General features: G+C 38.1%; 2 protein-coding genes across 2 annotated transcripts; one reads left to right on the top strand and one right to left on the bottom strand.

The window, feature by feature from the left end:
• Positions 1-241: 241 nt before the first annotated feature.
• Positions 242-5462, bottom strand: Trmt6 (tRNA methyltransferase 6 non-catalytic subunit). Its single transcript, XM_089643614.1, has 2 exons — positions 4052-5462; positions 242-399 (listed from the first exon to the last, which is right to left on the bottom strand). The coding sequence occupies exons 1-2, from the start codon at positions 5444-5446 to the stop codon at positions 319-321; spliced, it is 1476 nt and encodes a 491-aa protein (XP_089499740.1). The 5' UTR covers positions 5447-5462; the 3' UTR covers positions 242-318.
• A 156-nt stretch (positions 5463-5618) lies between these two features.
• Positions 5619-23570, top strand: LOC149414720 (mitochondrial-processing peptidase subunit alpha). The gene is made up of 13 exons (XM_089643489.1): positions 5619-5794; positions 7022-7275; positions 8543-8622; positions 8716-8856; positions 10072-10209; positions 10831-10968; positions 11143-11277; positions 11910-11982; positions 12531-12663; positions 14525-14690; positions 15878-16010; positions 17828-17934; positions 19622-23570. The coding sequence occupies exons 1-13, from the start codon at positions 5736-5738 to the stop codon at positions 19679-19681; spliced, it is 1617 nt and encodes a 538-aa protein (XP_089499615.1). The 5' UTR covers positions 5619-5735; the 3' UTR covers positions 19682-23570.
• The last annotated feature ends 2846 nt before the right edge of the window (positions 23571-26416 follow it).

Raw genomic sequence — 26416 nt, 5'->3', positions numbered from 1 at the left:
GACGCAAAAAATGTCAGTAAGAGTTGATTAAAACCTATTTTATGCATCTTTCTTATTAGAATATCGTGATCTACTCGGTCAAATGCCTTTGCGAAGTCCGTGTAGATTATGCAAGCGCAACGATGATATGTATTTTAGAACATAATAATTAGAAAGTTTTATAAGATTGGGAAAGAGGGAAGAATGGAAAATGAGAAACTTTAATAAATTATGAAACAACACGTTTACCTTTTCCTTTAAATTTAATTACTTATGATCAGCTCGTCACAAAACAGGATTCACTAATTATGTTAAAAATACATATCGATGAATGTAATTTTATTGTACTATCCACCCGGATAATAGAAAACCGCTGTTGGCTTGCATCATGACATCGGGATGGGTTCTTTCTGGTAAAACCTACAACAAAGAACATTAAATATAATGTATTAATTTTATTACATAACATAGGCCTGTGCTTTTTGTCTATTCAATCACTCGCCTTCTGTGCTCGACAGACTATAATTTAGCGCTTTTTCCAGGGAAAACAAATTCAGGCAAGAAAACCAGACCAACCAAATTGAGGGCAGAAAATGTTCAGCAAACTTAAAAAACAAGGAGATATGTCAACTACCATTAGCTAACCTGTTGATGATTCCAATAAACAGTGGTTAAAACAAAGTGTTTTATTATTATTCATATTAAAATGGTGACACAAAATAATTTTGCAATTATTACCGAAGAAACCATTAGTATCATTTGTTTAGAATGGGCAAAGAAAGACAAAGAGCCATTCTAGATTTCACAGGGTAATTACTACAACTAGGTAACTCCAAAATGAGCTTTTTCGCTTTATATACCAAAACCATACCTTTATTTCCTCACCATGTATTATATTTTTATTTAACTTAACTCTAAATAGTACATATGTGCAGTGGTTATTTATTTAATATTTCTTGGCTAATTTGTATAGCGCAGCTTTTGTGAGAATCTTGCCAGTACGGCAAGATTCTACGCATGTCTATACCGCTCACCGAACCATAGCGAATTAGACACTTCCGAACTCTTCAAACATTTGAGCGATACTATTGATGATCTCTTGCCCCGCTACCCTTCGGCCGAGTTAATTGTTTTGGGGGACTTCAATGTTCATAACGAACCATGGTTGAAGTTCTCAGGCCCAACGGACTCGGCTGGCCGACAGGCGGAATCCTTTGCCATTTGCTACGGATTAGAGCAACTGGTTCCTGATGTCCAGACTCACCGCTCCAATCTGTTAGACCTATTCTTAACTACTGTGCCACACGGTTATAAGATTGACGTCGCAGCGCCTCTGGAATCATCCGACCACTGCCTAGTGACGACATCAATCCCCGTTAGCCTCAGACCAACCAATGAGAGGCTGAGGAGAAAAGTGTGGCACTATAGGTCAGCAGATTGGTTCGGTTTGCGGGCCCATTTCAACGCTTTTCCGTGGTCAGCTGTTTGTTTTCGGACTTCGGACCCTTCAAAATGTGCCCAGGAGATTGGTGAAGTCATCAAATCGGCGATGGATGGCTTCATACAATCGACTACTAAAGAAACTGGTGTGGGCTCAAAGCCGTGGTTCAGTCGACAATGCTCCGAAGCAGTTCGACGAAAAAACGCAGCTTACCGAGCCTACAACACATCTCGAACGCCCGAAAGCAGATCAGCATACAACAAATCGGCAAAGGAATGCAAGAGAATCATTAATAGGTCAAAATTCGAACACGACCTGCAGATCAGCAAAAAGCTGGCTGCCTGCCCGCATAGCAGCAGAGCATTCTGGTCGCTTGCGGGCTCAATAGGTCGAAATTTTTGCAAACCCAGTTTGCCACCTCTTACCAGACCTGACGGCTCACTAGCAAACACCGCCACCGAAAAGGCTAACCTATTAGGGAAAATGTTTGCGGAAAACTCGACCCTCGATGATGGAGGTGCTGTTCCGCCGTCGGTTTCTCACTGCGGCTTCTATATGAAAAAGCTGAGGATCCGGCATCGGGATGTACTCCACGTTATACGGGGGCTCGATGTTAACAAAGCTAGTGGACCTGATGGAATACCTGCCCTGGTATCGCAGAGGTGTGCTGCGGAAATAGTTCCAGTTTTGACAAAGCTCTTCAAAATGTCCCTGAAGTGTGGCACTGTGCCCTCTGGTTGGAAAAAAGCGGTCATTCACCCTATTCCCAAGAAAGGTGACCGCTCCAACCCGGCCAACTACCGCCCCATAGCGATCACATCAGTTCTGTCCAAAGTGATAGAACGTGTGATCAACGACAAACTGCTCACATACCTCGAGAAGAACAAAATTATCAACGACCGTCAATACGGATTCCGGCGGAACCGCTCGTGCGATGATCTTCTCGCGTATGTGTCGCATGTTTGGGGGCGGTGCCTGGAACGTCACGGTGAGACCCAAACGGTCGCACTAGACATATCCAAGGCCTTTGACCGGGTCTGGCACCGAGGACTTGTCAACAAATTGCCTTCTTACGGACTTCCCGCATCCCTGTGTAGGCGGTTGCTGACGGTTTCACCTCTTCCTCACACTCTATAAATGCTGGCGTCCCACAGGGATCGGTTCTGTCTCCGACTTTGTTTTTGTTGCACATCAATGACCTTTTGACATGTGCACCGATTCATTGTTACGCGGATGACAGTACAGTTCATGATAGCTTTTTGTTTGACAAGCCCCCAAAGGGCACACAAACTCCAACGGCTCGGAGGGCTTTGAAGCAGAGAATGGACGGTTATCTCGAGAGTATTTCCTCCTGGGGTAAAAATAATCTCGTCGAATTTAATGTTTCAAAGACCCAATCCTGTCTGATTACGTCTAAAAGGGATCCAAATGATAATCTAGTCTCCTTCAACGGAAGCAATCTTCCGAACAGGCCTTCCATTGATATGCTTGGTGTAACTATAAGTGACCAGCTCAGGTACGGGGGCTCCATCGAAGCCAGAGTAAAGTTGGCTTCTCAGAAGCTGGGCGTACTGTACAGGGCCCGCAGATACTTTAATAGTACACAACTGCTGACCCTGTACAAATCGCAAGTGCGCCCTACTGTCGAATTTGGCAGCCATCTCTGGTCCGGAGCCCCTAAATACCTGAAAAAAACCCTTGACTCTGTGAAAAAACGGGCGGTCCGTTTGATAGATTCCCCAATCTTAACAAGTGGACTGCAATCCTTAGAGCACAGGCGTCAGGTAGGTATGCTGTCCTTGTTCTATCGGTATTACAATGGAAGATGCTCTGAGGAACTAGCGTCATTGATCCCTTCGGCACCGGTGCGTGGTCGGGTTACACGCCAAATGCGCGCCCAACATTTGTACACGGTTGGCATTTGTCACATGAGAACGGGTCGCTTCTACGATTCGTTCTTGAGTTCAACAGCTCGGCTGTGGAACGAACTGCCGGCCTCTGTGTTTCCTCCCTCCTACAACATGCGACTCTTCAAGACCCATGTTCACTCCTTCCTCTCCACAAAAAGACCCTCCACACAGCATCCCCAAAGATGACATAGGCCCTGAGGGAAATTATTTTCTTCAGGGCCTCCTGTGTGGAGTTAATATAAAAAAATTTTTTTTAAAAAAAACATCACCTCAGGGGCACTGTGTGTGCTATACAAATCACACAATAATATGGCAATAAAGTTACAAACTAAGTTCAGTATTTACAATTACCTAGAATTACACTTATTTTTTTATTTCTTTTTTTAACCTTTTCCATTTCTTGGAAGATTCTCAATTCTCTATATACATAGTAATGAGTTCTGTGATTTTGACTACTTTCGAAATGGAAGTATGTATTCAACAAACATAAATGTGTTACGTTTTATTTTAAATAAACCAAAACACATATGTGTGTGTGGTATACATTGGCGAGGAAATGAAGGTATGGTTTTGTGTGTAACTCGCTGATTAAAAGCCGATTTGAGTTACCTAATAATGATATGAATCCCTTGCGAGGAGAATTGCGGGGATTAGGAGCAAGTCAACTTTCGCCACAATTTGCCAGAGAAAATCTGTACTTTAAGCTAACAAATAGTAATACCTGATAGCCACGCATCCAAGAACTGGTCAATTTAAGTCCGGTCACATTATTCAGTTTCCTCATGGCCACGTAGCATTCCTGCAGAGGCTCCTGGTAGTTGTTATACACAACAAAAGGTCTGCTGTTCTTCACAAATGGCAGCAATTCTTTGAATAGACTCATGGGATGTTCTTTAGACACAATCACAAGAGAATCCACCTTATTTTTCATTAAACAAGAAGCTCTCTCATTCTCCAACTCCCACTTTGGTACCCTTTTAACTGCTGTACCGCCATTTTCTGTGTTACCATTATCCACTTTATTTGATTCATTATCAGTTTTTAAGACTTTAGTACCTGCATCGTTTTCATCTGAAGATAATTTTCTTTTTCTATTTTCAGCGGCAGGTTCTTCAGCATTATTTTCAATTTCAGTGATGTTATTTTCTATTGCGGCGACGTCTTCATCGATTTTAATCTCTTTTACATCTTGTGTGACACCATTTTGGTAATAATGTCTCAGAACAGAATACAAGTTTACAGAAATACATCTATCTAATTGCTCTTCTTTAAAATTCATTCCTAAAATAGCTTGTTTTTGGCAACAGTTTCCCGGATGCATGTGGATCAAGTGACCTTCCGTTTTGGCACCGACCAAATTCAACATAGCAGCTGCCATCAGACCACTACTTCCAGAATCGTAAAGCAAATGGTGGCCGAACCCGCTTACATTGCAATAAGACAAAATCTGCGACAACGTATCGGAACGAATTCCTAAAATCTTTGCAGGGTCTTGCCTGTACATAATATCGGCGATCAGTCTCATCGAAGGTTTTCTGATTTGAACAAACTCGAAATACTTTTTTTCCTTCTTTTTCAAATATTTGTCTTGCGAAAATTCCGTTTTAGAATGAAAAGTGTTTGAGTTGGAAATAAGTGTGCTCACAATATCTGTAGAGCTCATCGACGTTTGTCTCAGAGCGGCAATTTCTTCGGTCGTTAGTTTCTGAGAACGGCCATCGTCGGTGATGTTTCTATTATCGGTACCAGAAGAAGAAATTCCCAAATTATCTTTTAGACTGAGAGCTGAAGAGTCAGTTTTAACCAGAGTGCACAATCTATTCTTTCCTTTTCCTTTGGGTACCATTTTAAATGTAGAAAAGAAAGGGCAGTTTTCAATATTGGCGAGTTCTACCTGATCCTTGCCGAGGCTGGCACAGGAGGTGGAATTGCCGAATTTGTGGAGTTTCGTATACTCCTGGCGCTGAATGATAACATATTTACCGGCAGTGATAATCTCAGAATCTGAATCCATCTTTACCGTATTAACCACAATATTATAATCAGTATAACAATAACACTCGATTCGATTATTATAACCTATATCTTTCAAAGCGTGGTAAATAACAATCCGCATAAACGTCAAACGTCAAACAGACATAATGCCCTGAATGCTTTTAAGCGAATACGTCGTTAATTTGGTGGCCAGTTAAAATGCGAAATAACTTTCTACTTATATATAACTCAATGTGCATGTCAAATTCTATGCTACTTAACCCACAGACAACAGACAGCTGATGAAATTAAATTGTTGTTGGTGGTTTATTTATGGTCGAGTTGAATCTGCGAAAATACTTGGCTGAAGTTTGTAGGTTATGTTCAAACCTTTATATCCACTGAATAAAATCCCAATTTAATAACCTGCTATGGCTTTATTAATTGACTTAAAGGCTATAGGAGGCCGAATTTTAAAATCAAAAGATGGGTAAGTCGATATATACTTACAAAATGATGTAACTTTCACTGTGGTATAGAAATTAATAATAAAACTAGTATGTATTTTATTCCTGAAATACATTGAATTACTACGTGTGCGTATAACTTTAATGCCAGTTAAAATTCCGATAAATGACAAGATGTTCGCGGTAATATTTGATGTTTTGCTCTAATAAGCGCTCTGCGGATCTAACATTTTGTTTCCGAATATAAAATGTAAATACTATACAAATTTCGAAACTCCAAATTATACAATTTTCATCCATGCATTCCCCGTAAAATATTATGATAATACGGTAATTTGGGTCTAGAACTGAAGAAACATTTTTCAATGAAAATTAAACATTACCATTTGCCGAAGATAACTGTGTAACTATTCATTTCTGTCTTTTATTATTTTTGAAACCATTACAATACTGAACATTTTCAAGTGTTAAATAAAAATTAATAAGAAATGGTGTAGGTATTACAATGCACATAATATATATAAAAAATAAAAAGAAAACCATGGGTAGAAATAAGAATTAGAATGAAAGTAAAGACAGTCAGGAAAACAATGTAAAGTAAGACATGTATTACACAAGCAGCAACAATCCATTGATGCAAAATATGTCCACATCTGTAGCGATTTTGTTCAACAACAAGATTGCCCTCCCCACCGGTTTGACCATTGGCCAATTATCCCGCAGGCCCGGAGATAAAACGGTTAATATTTACCTGACCGCTGCACTTGTAAAGGTACAGATTATGGATATTACATTTTGTTTCAACTTATTTACTACAAGAAACGACTATTTACATTGAGAGAGATGGTAAAAATAGGTTCTTAGTTTGGGTTATTTAAATAATTTGTGCGTATTTAGATTGAAACGAAACCTTTCACAAACGTCATTCCACACAAAAAAATCCAAAATGGCAGCATAAGGGAATTTTTGAACTTTGATAGAATAAAAATGGATCTTTAATGCATTTTTTACCACTTCTCCTGATTTAAATAGTCGTTTCTTGTAGTAATTAAGTTGATCTGTGCCTATTAAAAGTGCGACGATTAGGTAAAATATTTACTGATAAAACTGTCAATGACGAAGATCATTGGGAAGATAGATAATGGATCCTCTTCATGATAGCTGAGTTTTCAAACCATTCACAAATCAGTATAAATAATTGTATAGAAATACACATCCCTTGATTATATTGATCTCACCCAATATTTCAGTTTAAACTCGGCGAGATGGGCCCGCCGCCAATTCAGCAAGACCCAGTCCTCCGAGGGGGGCGGGGTTAACGTGCCTTCACAGGAGATAGTGACCCCGCTGCCACCGCTGACGCAGACAATCCCCGGAATCCCGGAGCCCAGATATGCAGACCCCAGCTCCCAGGAGAGTGGCAGGAAGACGCAGGTTACCATCTTGAAGAACGGATTGAAGGTGGCAAGTGAGACGAGATTTGGACAGTTCTGCACAGTTGGAGGTTTAAAATTTTTTAAATAATAAAAAATTAGTAAACTCAAATTTGCTTTGAATTTAAAAAGTGATTTTCAAAATTAGAACTGATTTGTCAAGAAATCAGAATCCATCTCCAATGACATTACAAACTATAGACACGTTGTAGAGGTTCAAAGTTGACAAGCGAAAGATTTTCTAATTGTCGTACTTTCGATTATTTCAATATTGTATTAAACTGTCGTGCGTCGCTTGAGGTTGTGTGCTATCTCTAACCAATTTGCGTAAATAAATTCCCTTAGTGTTTTCATATAAACTGTAGTAAAAGTCAAGGAATAACTTTTCAATAAAAAAAAACACATAAATTTGTTTTTGACCACTATAGTCAATGAACCACAATTGATGTGTTTTTCTTATTGTAAATTATGATGAGCCACAAAGTGAATGATTTTTACAATTACGGAATAACTTTTCATTTGAAAATACATGCAAATTACATATTATTATAAATAATACAATTATTTCAATTGTCATTGATTGTTTTCCGAAGATTTTAAGCGCCATTAGAGAAAGTGAGATAGCCATCCTAGCAACACATAAGTACAAGAAGGACAGCCTACTGGTAGTAGGTTATAGATCATCTCATTCACACCCCTGATGTAGGATGTACTATTCGACATAACTTTAAAATATGAATATGCTGCCTGGTCCTATATCTATTTCACTCATGCACACTCATAAAATGTTTGAATGACTATCTTCGTCATAAATGAACAACGTTTGAATTAAGAATTTACGGAAAACGTAAGTGTTTTTGTTAAGTGTCAGCTACACTACTCGCTTCGACGCTTCGACGAAGTTCTCGACGAAGTTAGCCGAAGTTCGAAGTGCGTGCCCACACACTCGTGCAACTTCGCGAGTAACTCAGTCCAACTCAGTCTCTCGGACTCGAGTCCTTTGACTCGGGCGCATTTACCGACAACAATCGGAAGTCGGGCGAAGCGAAGCGAAGTGAAGTTCGTGCCCACACTATCGTATTCGGTCAACTTCGATCAACTTCGCGAGTAGTGTAGCTGGGCTTTTACTTGCACATTTTGTATTAATTCTGTGAGTCAATAACGTGTCTAGATGTATTGTAATGCCATTGACTATCGCACGATTTTTCACTGGTCTTCACTAGTAAATCATATGTCTATGCAATGCATTTCTGACATCAATCATGAAGTTTAGCCTCTTGTTGCTGAAATAATCACTGGTAGTTAGCATTAATAATTAAATATAATATTTATTTTCAGTTGTTATAGACTCTGGATCACGTTACGAAGTTGCATATCCGAGTGGTGTCTCACATTTCCTTGAAAAGTTGGCATTTGGGGTAATGAAAAAATACTAGACAATATTGAATACATATACTGTATACTGTGTAGCGAATGAAATGTTAATAATTAATACCGATGTATTCTTGCAGTCTACCCAGGAATACAGCGACAAAGATAAATTGCTCAAGGTTTTGGAACGCCACGGCGGAATATGCGACTGCCAATCTTCTCGAGATACATTTGTCTATGCAACCAGCGCTGATAGTCGGGGCCTGTCTGCCGTCACCAAGGTATGGTATTAAGTATAGACCCACTCAGAATATCTGTCAAAACCCTTGACTCCGTGCTTGTTTCTACGAGCGGTCTGTTTGATAGAATCTTTAAAGCACAGAGGCTAGGTATGAATGCTACCCTCGTTTTGCCAGTATTTCATTGGAAGATGCTCGCAGGAACTGGCGTCATTGACTCCTTCGGCGCCGGCGCACAGTCGAGTAAAAAAGCAGACATGCTCCCAACATTTGTACATTCTTGATGTTTGTCACATGCAACCGGGCCACTCTCTCTCTCTCTCCTCTGTTTCCTCCCTCCTACAACATGGGCCTTTTCAACACTCAGGTTCAATCACAGACATAGGAATTAATAGACGAGAAGATAATGGCGAGGGGTAAAATCAACTGTTGAAGAACGAAGGGAGTGAAGCTGACTGTGATTCGTCAATAAATCAATCTGACAGTAAATAGGCATCTCGCATTATAATATCACCATTTACTTCTTAAAAGTAAAATCTGCTTTGAATGAATAGACATTTTTACATGGGAGCGCAAATTACTCGCCACGTTATGAACAAATTTGCGAAGTCCAAATTCGGCAAAGTAAGGCAGCTTCTATATTCAGAGTCGTAGTTAGTTTCAGAGTATTTAGTTAAGACACTTTTATAAATGTTCATAATTTACTTCCCAGCAACCAACCAGCTTTGTGTTTCGCGTCCAGACGTTTCTCGATGTGATAGTAACAACTGATTCATATTATACGATGTGAATATGCTTAAAATAAAATAAAATAATGCTTATATATGGAATGTAATACGACAATTGGGTTTATTCTCTTTTTTCACATCTATTTTTACCAGTTTTCATAGTACAAGTCAACATTTTGCCGTGTTATTTCGTAAAATGAACCGATGATGCCTCGACCATAGTTCGCACAAGAATGATGACGTCACGTTTTCAAATTTCACTTGAGGCCACACGCGAGCACAGCCGGTTCAAATGGAACCGGTATGGGGAGTGGGGATAATACGCTTTTAATCACTTAGGGCAGGTCTACTAATATTCATATGTCTATGGGTTCAATCCTTCTTTTCCTCAAAAAGGCCCCGAGGGAATGACATTGTGTGTATGTAATCCTGTGTGTGGAATAGTTTAATAATAATAAATAGAAGAATAGTTTTCTTTGCAATATTTGTTGATAATAGTGACTGATGATTAATGATTTAACTGTGTTAGGTTCTGGGAGAGGTGGTGCTGAGGCCCACCTTGAGCCCCGAGGAAGTGGAACAGGCCAGACAGACAGTGGGATTCGAGCTGCAGACCCTGGCCATGAGGCCGGAGCAGGAACCCCTGCTCATGGACATGATTCATGCGGTAAGTGTAACCAATAGCCCTTCACAATAAATAAAACAATATTTGTTTAGGAGTCAGTCTGCGAGTCGTGACTCCTGATTGAAGAATACATACCTTTACCCAGCGTATTACGGTGAAGACAGTTGCCGGCTCCAAAGTTTCCAAAGTGTAAATAAATGACAACACGATTAACGCAGAGTGTATTTTCATTGACTGAAAATAAACTGATATTCATTATTATGTACTGAATTGCAAGAACTAATATACTTAACGCCTTGTGGCAAGCGAACACTGCATCACCGCGTGTCTCCAGCACCGCGACGGGCCGAGTTAGTCAGAATTGATTCATTCCGTTCTTGATTGCAGACGATACGACAGCTCGCGAGCGAAGTGCTCCCGAGTTCGGTATCTACCTTCTCGTTAAACTAATTGTAAAGCGTTCTTATTTGATTTAGTAACAATCTTTGACACTTTTAATGATATAAAATCAGATGACGGCCAGTTGGCGGTTGCTAACCCAGCCAATTCCATGTGTTGCCATATCAGGACAGGTGGCATCAAAAAGTACGGCGTGCGAACTGGTTCTAGTTTACTGAACTTCTCATTTGTGTGTTTTTATAACTAACAATACTTTGTTTGAAGGCCGCCTTCCGCAACAACACGTTGGGCCTGCCCAAGATCTGCCCTGAAAAGAACATCTCCAGCCTGAGCCGCGAGTCGTTGGTTTCCTATCTCCGCAAGCACTTCACTCCCAGCCGGATGGTGGTCGCCGGTGTCGGGGTAATCATTCACTTTTTGACATCCTATATACATACTAGCCACCATTTTGGTGACATACACAATATAATGCCTTATAAACAGCGCACATTTGCCTCAGTCTATTGCAGGCCAAGTCTTTCCTTGCCCACTTACTTTCCCCAGTATTTTGTATTAATAATGTGATGATTATTGTAGGTGGAGCACGAGGCCCTGGTGGAGCAGGTGGAGAAGTACTTTGTGGAGGTCCCGGCCGCCTGGGACGGGCTCCCTGACGATGGAGCCCCGCAGCCGGACAAGACTCCGGCCACCTACACTGGCGGCCTCATTCAGGTACTGTTAAAACAATCTCTACTACTTGCTTCTGTAACATTCACACATCTTATAATAATAATAATTAGATGACTTGTATAGCGCCGTTTTTGTGCAAAATCACCTCAAGGGCGCTGTACAAACCCATAATACACTTCTACAGTGATCTATGTTATTACTTAACTATTTATGGAGATGATATACAGTACAATACATACCTGGTAGGTCACTTGAGATTAACACTTAATTAACATTATCTAATTGTTTATTAGCGAAATTTAGAAACAGGATTTAAGACATAATTGGAAAATTGAATATAACTATATGAATGGTATATTTAATTTAAGGGTATGACAGCTTAAAAAGGTAAGTTTTTAGTTTAGACCTGAATTCTGTTGGACTTGTTATGGATCTTAGCTTAGATCTTCTCTTACCAATTGATCTATTACAGTAAATCTGCACATAAGGTTTTAAATTTAACCTGATATCATTTTAAATCCACATCTCCTTCCCCTCCGTACTACCCTCAGCATCAAAACATTCCCCAATTAGGTATGCTGTAGTCTCATTGGCTTGGGTTAGCAGGGAGCAATTGGGGATCTGGTGTGTTACGTTTTCCATTACACTATGGGTTGAATGTGTCTCTGTTTCAGGAGGATTGTGAGATCCCGCTGTACCCAGGGTCAGACCTTCCCGAACTCTCCCACGTTGTCATCGGGTTGGAAGGTATTTTTTTCTATTCTACCCGTCTTTATTAGATTCTTAATGCTGGAAATTAGATTCTTACACGCTGGTTTAATATTGGTTTAGGTTTATTAACCTTTCGAATGAGATTGTACCACCAGTTGATATGGCAAGAAATCAGCATTGATTCGCGGCCGTATCAACCCTTGATACGGAAACCTCGTTAACATGGCCAAAAGGTTAAATAAAATGCTGTTGGACAACTTTTTCATTTAAAAGTATCCCCTTAGCGATCTTTTTTTTTAATTTGCCTAAAAAATTCCCTCAAACTTCGAACTTGATTTATTCGAAAACATAAGCTCAAATAAAAATAAGTGAAATAAACACGCAAGATTTCCACATACTTGATAGTATGTGTTATTATAGTTACCTAAAATAATGCCTGCCATCAAATTGGACGATAAAAGTTGTCAAAATAGAGCACGGTCTATTTTTCATATGGGATGACTATCTGTATGGAATGATCTGTAAGTCAGGGTTTTGTCATCTTTGGAAGAAGTGAGATTTAGAGAATGAGTGTTTGTTTGCAGGCTGTTCCCACCAGGACGAGGACTTCATCTCCATGTGCGTGCTCAACATGATGATGGGGGGTGGGGGCTCTTTCTCAGCCGGGGGTCCCGGGAAGGGCATGTACACCCGACTCTACACAAACGTACTCAACAGGTATACACTTTATGTATATATATATATATATTTTTTTATTTATTTATGTGTTCCTGTTCTCCATAAACCGGCTATACACCAATATACAGGGTTTTCCAATAAGAGGTGTTATTTTGATATTCAATCGTAAAAGATCAATGGTTTCGTTGCTTGTGTGGCACGTAGCGCCGTCTCGTTGAAAGTAAACGCTGTCCAGATCAATACCATCCAATTCCGGCCATATAAAATCATTAATCATCTCTCAATAGCGCAATCCATTCACCGTAACTGTTGCTCCAGCCTCATTTTCGAAAAAGTAAGGTCCAATGACTCCGCCGGACCATAAACTGCACCAAACAGTCACACGTTGAGGATAGAGAGGCATTTCAACAATAACTCTCAGGTTTTCCAGCCCCAGATGTGACAATTTTGCTTGTTGACGAAGCCACCGAGGTGGAAATGGGCCTCATCACTCAAGATGATTTTCATTTGATTCACTCAAGTGAATTTTAATAATTTCAATGCGTTGTTGAAGCGCGTATCGTTCCATTTTATTAATGGCGTAGTTTCTACTTGTCAAATGTAAAAAAATGACAGCTTCAAAAGTAACATCTACCGAAATAGCGGGCTATTCAAAATAACACCTCTTATTGGAAAACCCTGTATTATGAAGAATATTACGAATTTGAGGTATAAATGAAGTATAAAAAGGTCATGGGGCAGTTTTACTATTTTGTGACATGCGTCAAAAGATAGTTACTGAACTCTCTGTAAGTGAAGTCCTCGCTTTAGGAGCATAATAAAGCGCATGGGATCTCCCATGAGCATACTTGTTAGGCACATAAATATAACCTAACCTCTTTCACGATAGGTATACATATCAAGTTGTTTTTTTTTTCAGTTTCAGTGCCGGCAACCCAGGCATTTATTTAATTAAAAAATTTTATTACATACTTTTCTTTACCCACTAATCCAGACATATACATACTATACTGACATATTTGATATGTATATTATACTTTGATTTATTTACCATTTCAAGTATTATTATTTAAATTCGATATTAATTGCAGCGTTGGTATTTTGCCATTACTTATCAGTTTTTTTTTCTATGGATACAACAGACATTATTTTTCTTCTTTTTTTTTAAACTTCTGTTTTATAATACATATCAGTATATTATATTTATTTTTTATATACCTTATGAGTAAATTATGTTCCTGTTTTCAGCCTTACTGGTTTGCAACAAACTTGAATAAATGTATGCATATACGAATGTACAATGTACATTCTTACTTTATATTTGAAACTTTGCTTTATTTACAATATCAGGTGTTATTATTTGGATTTGATGTTAATCTTAGTATTAGCAATTGATTTTTATTTATTTTTTGTATATAGTTATGCTATTATCCATGTATTATGTTACACTTACATACATAAATTGTCAATTTCCTCTGTAAAAAGTAAATGATTAATAAATAATATATACTTGATACTATATATACAGACTAGTAAGTTGTTGAAATCAAGCATTCCTGTTAAGTATCCAAGAATGAATAGTATGTATATTCCCTCATATACAGGTAACGCATAAACCTCTTTCTATTTCAAGGGGCCCAAATAATAAGCTATAATTCCAGGATACTGCGGACAATAATTTCTATAGCACTAACTAATCATTACGCAGTTTCTCTGCAAGGGTAGGCAGACAGGATAAATTGCATTTTCAAACTAACTGCAGTTAGGCCGCATGACTTATTTATAAGATTTTATTTACTTTACCTTTATTTTATTTGTATGCATATTAAAATCTTAACCCCTGGAGCTTCTGATATTTCGAAAAAGAATTCCTTCATAAATATAAGTTGTTTGGGCGCAGATACCACTGGATGTACAACGCGACAGCCTACAACCACGCGTACGGCGACACAGGTCTGTTCTGCATCCACGCTGCCTCCCCGCCGCAGCGGATCGGCGACACCGTGGACGTGCTGCTGCGGGAGTTGGTGGCCATGGCCGGAGACTGCGGTGCCACGGAACTGAGGGTGAGGAGTGACACTAAACCAAATCACACAGTCTTATCCGTCCCTTGGTTCTTTCTGTTTATGTTTATTTATTTATTTGTATTATACAGGGTTTTCCAATAAGAGGTGTTATTTTGATATTCAATCGTAAAAGATCAATGGTTTCGTTGCTTGTGTGGCACGTAGCGCCGTCTTGTTGAAAGTAAACGTTGTCCAGATCAATAGCATCCAATTCCGCCCATAAAAAATCATTAATCATCTCTCGATAAATCTTGCTCCAGCCTCATTTTCGAGAAAGTAAGGTCCAATGACTCCGCCGGACCATAAACCGCACCAAACAGTCACACGTTGAGGATAGAGAGGCTTTTCAACAATAACTCTTGGGTTTTCCGAGCCCCGGATGCGACAATTTTGCTTGTTGACGAAGCCACCGAAGTGGAAATGGGCCTCATCACTCAAGGTGATTTGCATTTGATTCACTCAAGTGAATTTTAATAATTTCAATGCGTTGTTGAAGCGTGTATCGTTCCATTTTTATTAATGGCATAGTTTCTACTTGTCAAATGTCAAAAAATGACAGCTTCAAAAGTAACATCTACCGAAATAGCGGGCTATTCAAAATAACACCTCTTATTGGAAAACCCTGTACTTAGGAGACAGTGTTGAAATAAAATTTTTAAAAAAATAATGCAAAGAATAAAAACAATTAATGCTGCACCACAGCAGATTATGTTTACAATAGAAAATAAAGTGTGTTTATTCAATAGATATATTTTATTCAAGTGTTATGGAAATATGTATGTATTAAGTTACAAATATTATTTTTATGTTATATCTGTGATATATTTTATATCTTACGAACCCTGATGTTATATAGTCGACACATTCGCACAAAAGGTCGGGAGAAGGTTAAATTCGATCTTTGGAAAGAAATTGGAAATTTTATGAATTTCTCATTTAATGTGTCTAATTTTAATTGTTCTAGGCATTTCTTTTCGCTGTGGTTCTATCGGGTGTTATCTCTTTTGAAGTGATTCGATCCATATTTAGTGAATCTCGTGTATGGGACTAACTACAGAACCATTAATTGAAGAACGTTGCGAATTATGGATGTTTGTATTTGAGAGACATTGTGTTTTGAATGGTTTAGTGGCTCGATACAGAAATCCAAGAAGACAATAAAGTAAATGTTTGTTCCCTAATTGCAGCGCGCCAAGACTCAACTGCAGTCCATGCTGCTGATGAACCTGGAAGCCCGTCCCGTGGTGTTTGAGGATATCGGCAGACAGGTGCTGGCCACCGGCTCCCGCAGGACACCTAAGTTCTTCATTGATGCCATCGGTGAGATCATCTCTAATCTGTTTATGCTTCTAGTGTTCATATAGGGTTATTCAACTCAACTTAACTTCGTACTTTTAATTTAAAACTGTAAACTAGTGACAAATATGAAGTAAATTACATTGGATAATACTAACAATAAATGAAATAAAAAGAATTTGGCATTCTCAGACTATAAAAATATTGCCATTCGTTATTTCGGCTACTGGCATTTTACCTAGCTCTCTCATTAAAAATTTAGGCGTATTAGATCTATCAAAAAATTTATATATAAAGATGCAAAAGTCGGTCATTTTGAATACATGTAGGATAACGAAAGATTTTTTAAATATTTATGTTGAGGGATCAGTAGGATTTATAGGCCCTGTTAGGAGTTCTACCGAGCCGAACCCACTGATATGAAAATATCTGGAGTCGGTGAATTATTTTCCCATTTGATCTCTGGTGAGTTGACGTGTTGTTCTTGTATTGTTTTGTATTTATTTTGCTTATATAATGCACTTGCATAATGTTGATTGACTAGATGATCATTTGTGGAATAGTGAGTGGAAGGGTTTAGTTTTTCCTATGGGTAAGATTTAACAATACAATCGGAAGTATAAATACAGTTTACTTGTGTTCAATATTACCCTCATTGACCGCACGGCAATCATCTAATCGGCAACTGAAGTCATTCCACACCCGAAGGTGTTATTGAGTTTACCGCAGCTGTGGTACGGTTCCACAGATCACTTGGCCAGAGTTGTTTGTAGAAGTGATCCATAAACTTCTTTTTTACGAATCTGCACAGGAAAGTCACAAGGCGTGAGATAGGAGTCTTGAGGGTGAGAACTGAAGAGCTAGGTCTTCATTCCCAATGCGACCTATCCATCATTGAGGTGTAGTCATTCAAAAAACCCCTAAGAACCAGGTGCCAATAAGGTGGAGCTCCGACCTGTTGAAGGGATGTTTTTTTTTAGCAATTCTCTTTTTGTAGACGTTAAATTAGATGTTAAATCAAAATATAGAAATTAAAAAAACCAAGTGGAAGAAACACGCACTTGAGTTAACCTTTCCTTATCTGTGGTGTGTATTTACTACACATTGCTTCTAATAACTTTAATCACTCTATAAATATAATAAATTCTGGGTTCAGATTTTAGGTATTCCTCCGTTATACATTTATACACTGAATTAAAAAATAATATATTACATAGTTTTCAAATTCAATTAAAAATCAGAGTTTTTTGTTAAAAATCGGGAACAAATACACCAATACAATCAACCGTGTGATACTAATACGCGAAGAGTGTGCGAGGAAATGACACGCTATTGATGTCCCGCTTTAATTCGCTATGCGGGAACATGAGACATCCACACTTCTGCAGTTGTAGTTTTTGATTTAGACCATCGATACCTACGACCGCACAGCTGTGTTTGTGCCAGCCGCGCCGCTAGCCAGTTGGCCGCGAACCATCGTTAGATGTGGTCCCCTCGCACGTTTCTTTAGCATCTGCCGATGGTTTTTTCATGTTTTCAGCAATTAAATTACAATTATTATCACTTTTGATATAAAATATAATAAACATAATCGATTAGCTATGAATATTCATACTTTTCCGATATTAAATCGCTTATTTTGAGATGTGTATTGACTACACAGCACCGGAACACCGGAAAGGTTAATAAAAAAAAAATGTTGAATAATTTGAGTTTTGTTATTTTTCTCATCTAGTTAATCTGTCAGATTCATAAGTCACCTCAATTTTGTTCTAAAATCGATGTTCCCATAGTCATGATAATTTTCTAGATTATAATGTTTTTTTTACTCATTTTGCCAGATCAAGTAACAGAAGAAGATGTAAAGCGAGTAGCAAGAAGACTCCTGTCCTCCGCCCCCTCTGTGGCGGCTCGGGGGAAGCTGGGATCTATGCCCTCACTTACCAAAGTAAGTACCAATCACCGCAATACGCTAACGTCCGCCGTACACACTCGCCCCACGTGCTGGCTGCATACAGAAGTCGCGCCATCTCTAATGCTTCGAATACATCCGCGAGCCGAACTGAACCTCAACTTAAGGGAAAGAAGCAAAGCAACCACAAATGGCGTGAAACGCCGCTTTCGGTTGCTTCGTTCCTTTCCCCTAATTTGTGGTACGGTTCGCTTTTCGTTTTGCAAATGTATACGTGCTCTAATATTCAAGTTTTCCTTACAAATTTATCTATAGATATTGTAAAATTTTTACCTGTTAGCATTAAACTTATTATGCAATAAACTGTATCCTGGTGGAAGCGAACAGTGCAATGAAGAGGATGGTAGAATGTGTGGATGAGGATTGGAGCAGGATGGATACTAATGGCGAGGGACCGTAGCCAGTGAAGAGCTTTTGTAGAAGAAGCCAAATCCAACCCGCAGATGATGATGTGTAGAGCTGTTGCGAAGGTTGAAGATGTGTTCGGTGTTGATATTAAAGAATGTGATATTTTATAATAGATTTATTCTGTTATAACAGCCGTGAATAAATTTTAACAATATATCTATATATTTTATAATCACAGAAGTAATTAATCACAGACACAGCAAGGATTATTTATGTAATCGCGGCGCTAAGTAAGGAGTAAGTTATTTTGATTAGCGCGTTAAATATAATGAGTACCCTCCCGCTGTCGCTTTTATAAGGTGCGAATGCATCGAGATGGGCAGAACCTACGGTGTTCACTGGTAGGTTCCAATGCGATTCAAATTGCACCTAAGAACGTTCCCGAACATTCTAGTTGTTATCGCTACAAATCTTGTCGCCCGTAATGCTGAAGATTCTAGAGGTCATCCAATGGCTGTAGGAATAGCGCGTTAGTTCCAGGTACCGTCCGGCTTGACCTCTAGGCAACGGCCGAAGTGTCAGATAATTTTTATGACCGCCTAGGTACCTTAGCGCTTGGCGCCGTGTACTTAGTACCTGACACCGTCTGACTCGAGTAGTGGCGTACCACTACAGAGCTTTGAGCTTCCAAGAAATTGGGTGTCATAGGGCTATCAGATTCTTCGATAATAACCAGTTGCTAACACAGTACAAATCTAAAGTACGCCTAAAGGAGGCTTGGAGCCCCAAAATATTTCATAAACCTACTTGATCCAGTGCAAAGGAGCGCGGTCTGTCTGATTGACAATCTATTGTTAACAGATTGATTGCTATCTCTAAGCTTAGTCTGTACTCTTGTAACGAGCCTTTCCAAGGAGCTAGCATCATTGATTCGTCGTGCATTGGTGCATGTGCTTAAAACTTGACTCACACGAACTTAACACCCGATCACCGGATATTGGTGATCTTTTCTTCGACTCGTTTTTACGTAAGTCGGCCTGCACTTAGAATGAGCTAACGGCATCTGTTTTTTCTCCTTATATAATTTGGACCTCATCTAAATACGCATTAAGTTAGACCCTTCCTACAGCCCCTACCTTAACCCGCCTCATGACGTGGTGTGGTATAGTTCTTGTGAGGTGTCCGTTTATGGGCTGTCCTATAAGAAAAAGGTTTCAAAATAGAATGTCGAGTCTCGTATGAAAGGGAATATGGTATTTAAGTGCGCAGGTTGAGGACTTTAATAAGTACTTTATTTATCATCTTTTTGTTTCAGATTGAAAAGGGAATATCCGGACCTCCAACTAAACCAAGCAGACTGTCCCTCTTCAGATAAAATACTAGTTATATTCTAATTTCTAGATAATTCCTAAGTTACTCTTAAACAGATCAAATGGCCAGTTCATTAGTCACGCATCTCCAAATAGGTACATACTATGTTTTGAGATAATGATGAAAGCAATATCTCTAAATAGTATAAAACAAAGACGCTATCTGCATCTGTCTATTTGTGTGCTTAGTTCTTCTAAACTATGAAACGGATTTAGGTAGGGTTTTCACTATCATTTAGAGAATTTCTTCCGGAAGGTTTTATATACAGGGTTTTCCAATAAGACGTATTATTTTGAATAGCCCGCTATTTTGGTAGATGTTACTTTTGAAGCTGTCATTTTTTGACATTTGACAAGTAAAAACTACGTCATTAATAAAAATGGAACGATACACGCTTCAACAACGCATTAAAATTATTATTTTGAGTGAATCAAATGCAAATCAACTTGAGTGATGAGGCCCATTTCCACCTCGGTGGCTTCGTCAACAAGCGAAATTGTCGCATCTGGGGCTCGAAAAACCCAAAGAGTTATTGTTGAAAAGCCTCTCTATCATCAATATGTGACTGTTTGGTGCGGTTTATGGTCCGGCGGAGTCATTGGACCTTACTTTTTCGAAAATGAGGCTGGAGCAACAGTTACGGTGAATGGATTGCGCTATCGAGAGATGATTAATGATTTTTTATGGCCAGAATTGGATGATTTTTTAAAAAATTTTTATATTAACCTTCCAGCGGGCGCGCTGTCGTAAAATTTACGACAGACGCGCCTTATCGCTTCCCCCACTCTTTCCACTTAGTTGTAAGCATCGAGCTTCGAGCTATGCTAGAGTCAAATCAAATGTCGAACATTTACCGCAAGATATAAATGTTTTTCTCAAAGTGAGTTACGGTAGGGCTATTGAACCGGTGACAGAAGAAGAAAACAGAAGCTTTCCAAAACTCGGTGTTTGTCGGTTATGTGCACTGGATAAGAAAAGATCCTCGACATCAATGAAGTGTTGCCGTTGCCAGTCCTTTACATGCAAGAACCATTCTTCAGTTGAGGTGGTTTGTAACAATTGTAAGGATGGGAATATTGATTCTGACTAAATAGGTCGATAACAAATTTTGTTTTGAAATATTAAAATGTTTTGAGTGTTGCTTCGTTTTTTTAAGAAAGTCAATTTGTTTTTGTTTTAAGTACTGCCTATTATCATTCTTCATATCCTTAAAAAAATTCCCTAATATTTGTATAAAGAAAACACCACTTACATGGAGAAAACTTGATGACGTAAAATTTACGACAAGCGCCCGCTCAAGGGAAATTTCTCTACGCGCCCGCTGGAAGGTTAACTCCACACAGGAGGCCCTGAAGAAAATAATTTCCCTCAGGGCCTATGTCATCTTTGGGGATGCTGTGTGGAGGGTCTTTTTGTGGAGAGGAAGGAGTGAACATGGGTCTTAAAGAGTCCCATGTTGTAGGAGGGAGGAAACACAGAGGCCGGCAGTTCGTTCCACAGCCGAGCTGTTGAACTTAAGAACGAATCGTAGAAGCGACCCGTTTGATATCGATCTGGACAACATTTACTTTCAACAAGACGGCGCTACGTGCCATACAAGCAACGAAACCATTGATCTTTTACAGGAAAAGTTTCTTTGAATATCAAAATAACACCTCTTATTGGAAAACCCTGTATATATAATACTTGCCTATTATATTTATAGAAAGTAGAGAAAAGTCGATGTTTTGTAATCTGACTAAACCTTATGAGATACATCAAAATAATGTACTATGGAATTGTATGTCGTAAAAAGGCCTACCGCAAAGGTAGGCCGCAATGATATACGTCTATATCCTAAGGATAACTCCCAGCAACGCCAAGTACACCTCAGCTAGTATTATATAAATCAATTATTATTACTGTACGCCTGTGTTTTATGATGTTATTTTGTGCTGTAAAATGTAATTGTAACTACTTATTTAATGTTGCAAATGGCCCGCTTTCTGATAATACATGGTAAAAATTTTGGGAATAGTTGGACAATTGACAATTACAGTAAAATTCTCTTAAGGGTAAACATAAGGTATGTTATAATCTATGCATTCATAGATGGCATTAATTTAATTATTTTATAAAAATGCACCTTTTGCAAGTTATGCTTTAAATTGTTAAGACGAATTATATGTTTGCGACCGTACACACGCAAGATGAGTATTAATAAATAGTTTAGTCTGCATAAAAATTAAACTCTTTCAAGAAAGGCATACAAAATTGTATAGAATTACTGATACAATATTGTATTTGTATGCCTTTCTCGAAAGAATTGAGTTTTTATACGGACAAAACTATTTATTCATATCACGTATGTAAATAATTTGTCTTTATATTAGCATAAATAGCAAAAAGTTTATTTCATAAAATAATTCAATTTACACCATCTTTGAATACATAGATTATAGCAAACTTTATGTTTACCCTTAACTCTTTCATTTTCCTGACCAATGAACTGGACGATATTACTTCTGTTGAATGATGTTGCTTATTCCAAGTGCAATGGATAGAACAGTATAGTTATAGGGATGTAGCATGGTCCCGATGGTAAATCTTAGGATGTGTTGTTTCACAGAATTTGAACAATTGATCAAATTTCAAACTTAAAATTCAACTTTGAAATTTGATGAATTAGTCAAATTCTGTGAAACAACACATCCTTAATAAATAATAATATGGCGTGTTTCGTGATCCAAAAGACTGACAAATCACGCCATAAATTTCCAATACAAAACTGTGTTTCATCATCATGAAATTCAAATGGGTAAGTGTATGAAGGGGTACCCAAAATAAGCTTTTACAAAAATCGGCCATCACTAAAATGACGAGCACACAAAACAACCATCACCAAAAAATTAACACCAGCCGAAAGGACTTCTCCAGTGCAGCGCCTAGCATACTGACTGAGGAAAGGTAGCTAGTTCTATCGGCAGAACCCGGTACTACAATAACTAAGCCCCCCGCAACATCAGTTGGGTTACTTTTGGGTACCCCTTCGTAAGAGAGACAGAGCACATGCTAAATGGACTAGAACCAAAAAGATATTAAGTCGATGTTGGTTTCCATTCAAATCTACATGGATGGCTTTTCTAGCGTGTATGATCTATTCGGTGGCTTAATCTGATACTGCACTTTTCTAAATGTCTCATATTCTCAAGATTTTATGTACAAATGTGTTTGCTGGATATTGGAGTTGGCAATACTGACTGACACTGTTCCTTTCCTTATTTTGCAAAAGCGCTTTTATCATACACACCATTTTGACATAGCGGCTGATGCAAACGAGTATATATAATTTATAAGTGTTGTTGTTTGTTGGAATCATTCAAACAGAGTTGTACTGTTTTAATCCATTGATGATGATGAATTTATTTCATATCAGACAATGAAAAGTGACCAAGTAAAAATCTTTGTCCGTTGACAAACTTAGATTGATGATACTGCAAAGAAGCAAACTCACAGCTTCGCAAATCAGATTTTTTTTTTTGCATGTATGAAACAAAATACACTTTGAATAAAAAAATATCCTAATTTGCGAAACTATCTGGGTAAAAATCTTTAATCTCAACAATCTGCCAACAATCAAGAACTTTGACTTGGCCACTTTTCATTGAATGCTCACAATATTATCTAAAAAATGGCCTAATAGTAAAGATGTAGTAAGGAACATTGTAAAATTAATAGATCTATTTTGTATCTTTTCCTTTGGGTCTTAGTTTTTTAAGTTTTTGTATTCTTAAAATTAAGAAACAGTATCAAGGTAGGGCCTTGTCATCGAGACACCATTTTGATGGGGGCTTTATAATCTTGGAAGGGATTTGTTTGGAACTTATGTCGATGAAAAAAGCTATGATATTTAAAAGTGATTAAATAAATATTATTTTATGTCAAATGGTAGTTTATTTTCCCCTTCTAGACATTTCCATCACCCATTCTATAACCTCCCTTAGTTGCCATCTCGGTTTCCTTACGAGAAAGCTTTTGTGCTGAATCCAGAGTCCACATCACTGTAAAGATAAACCGTTGAACAGTAACTAAAGGCACTGTAACTTCCTCCCTCTTTCTCATAAAATCTACATATTTCCATCCCAGGATTGGCTTAGTAGCTAGGGAAGGGGTATGTAAGAGATAAGCCTGCCGTCCCAAGAGTTGGTAAGCAGTCGACATAAACCGAATGCCTTAAGACACTGCGCAGAAAAGTTCCAGACTGAACTGCGCGCAGACTGTCACCTCACTGTGATGAACTTAATTTTCTGCCACTCAGTTTGGTTTATATGGGTTCTGCGAGCTCGTATTTCGAGTACCTAAATAACAAATTGCAATCTGCAAACGATCATGGGTTTTCTTCGAAGCACATATGATCAAACTTAAATATCAAGCCCGCACATTCTCTCCTCTCCCAAATAGCAAAATAAAGTGTACGCCGCCTTTCCAACAATGTTCAAGTATTTATCAACTTACTCGCTAGTTCTCCCAGCTCCAACGCGTTGTGTAGGCATCATACGGACGGAACCAATGATGATTCAGCATTCACTTGGTAAATTAGTACTAAATAATACCACCAGAAGCACATAGTGCTGGAAATTATCAGTATGGAGCGCACAAGTCAAAGGCTGGGAACCGCTGTGATAGATCCTTCGCACTGGTTACGATGGAGCTGCCAGTGGCAGAAACATATTTGGGAATGTTGGGAAACAAATAAATCAATTTGTTTTAAAAATATCATCTTTTTATTACCTTTTTTTAAATTTTAAATATACAATTGGAAAAATAACAAATACAATAACGATACAATGGAACTGTCATTAAAAATTATACAAAAGAAAAACATTCCCGCACCAAATATCAAGTCAACCAGAACTTCCTCAGAACAAGGGAATAGGAAGTTCTGATCTCCCTTGGCATCGCTTTCAGCACAACGAGCTATTCAACCAGACTCAACAGAAGGGAAATAATTCTGTCTCCGCTGTACTACTCTCTCTTTAAGCTAGATGGCAATCCAAGTGCTTGGAATATGACTACATACTTGTGGACGCTGCGCAAATTCAATTTTATTATACTTTCATTGCAAAAATACATCTAAGCAACCTTTGAAATTCTACATTTTCATGTTGCTTATTTACCCCCTGATTGGATCACATTATTGCGTTTTGATATTGGCTACCCAAATTATCTTGAAACAGTAGACAGTGATGAATTCAACCAAGGGGAGATAGGCGATGTCTGACATTCAACTTGAAACAAAAGCTGATGTTTGACCATCGCTTTAAAGAAATAGTCAGTCACCATGAAACAAATAATAGACATTGTCAGACAATCATCTGTAAATGATGATAATGCATGACAATCCATTTGAAATGAAAACATGTAATAAATATATAATAAAGTCTATGTTTGATAATTTCTGGAAACAAATCTATCAACTATGAAAATAAACAATACAAACTCTAGCAATATTCTCACTTTACGTTCAGTAAATTAGTTCTAACTTCCGCTGACAAAAGTGGAAGTCACAAAAACAAATAACTTGGGATACATATAGAATCGCTTTGCTGCATAAAAATATAAAAATTCCTTTAAAGTTATCTAAAATTACAATATATTTACACTTTTTGAAAATGTTTGTACCAATCCCAAGTTTCAAACCTCGTCAAACTGATATTTCAGTTCACTATAACAATTTGAGTACAAAATTAATCTGAAAATCTCACTCATCCACAACTGAAAAGTTCATCCTTATAAAAGATCTATAAACATACAAATATTACATACAAATGTCACACATTGAAATGGATAAGTCTGTTACATCTAATTGCGCAAAGGAAAACCAGTTTGTAATTTAAGTACATTTGGGAAACGGGTTGGAAAGACATTATTACAGAATTTTAGCGTTCTTTATTGCCCGGAAGATGTATTTACTTTAGGCTCTTTATCTGGCCTTAATGTGGTTAGCACCTTAACTTGCCCTTTAAAACCTAAACAATTCCACAGTGGAATGCAGTTAATAGTCCATTTAGTAGAACTGAACATTTTGTTAATAGGCTTTGGAACAATTATTATTTTATTTAAAAAGAAAGACAAACATTACGAATAACCTGACAATAATTGAAAATCTCCTACCACCACCACAGTAAGCGGAAAATGTTACTTGTGTTGTGTTGGAGGACTTAGCCAGCCGAGGAATTGAACACACTACTCCTGGGTGGGACCCAAATGCGATGCCAACTCAGCCACTGACCTAATGATATCTTAATCCTTTGTCTAATCACTAAAATTATGGATAAATTCCTTCATCACACTTGAGCAATCGTATGTACTATTGTTAATTGATTAGAACAACACGTATTATTAGACTTTGTCAAGATAAATCCAAGATTGCACCATTTTTAACAAATAAACCAAAATACTATTCGGGAACACTTCCAGATAAATAATAATTATTATACATTGGTTAACTATATAATTTAATAAAAAAACGTTTTTTTGTTTCAACCACAATCGTCCCTTCTTCAGATAGATATTGACTGTCCAAAAAATCTTAACAAGGTTCCGCTACAAAGTAACGTGGCTAATTTATCATTTCAGTGAATTGTCCACGACTTCAAGATGGACTCTGTTAGTGGGAGAGGAACCCAACGAAGATTTGGCAGGAAAACTTGGATTGGCAAAACACTGTCTATAATTTGTTGCTATGACTATAATAAAA

The sequence above is a fragment of the Hesperophylax consimilis genome, chromosome 19 (assembly GCF_061612785.1).
Source record: "Hesperophylax consimilis isolate HC1 chromosome 19, BYU_Hcon_1.0, whole genome shotgun sequence".
NCBI lineage: Eukaryota > Metazoa > Arthropoda > Insecta > Trichoptera > Limnephilidae > Hesperophylax > Hesperophylax consimilis.
Note: the sequence above shows the minus strand (reverse complement) of the source record. Positions and strands in the feature narration are given on the sequence as shown.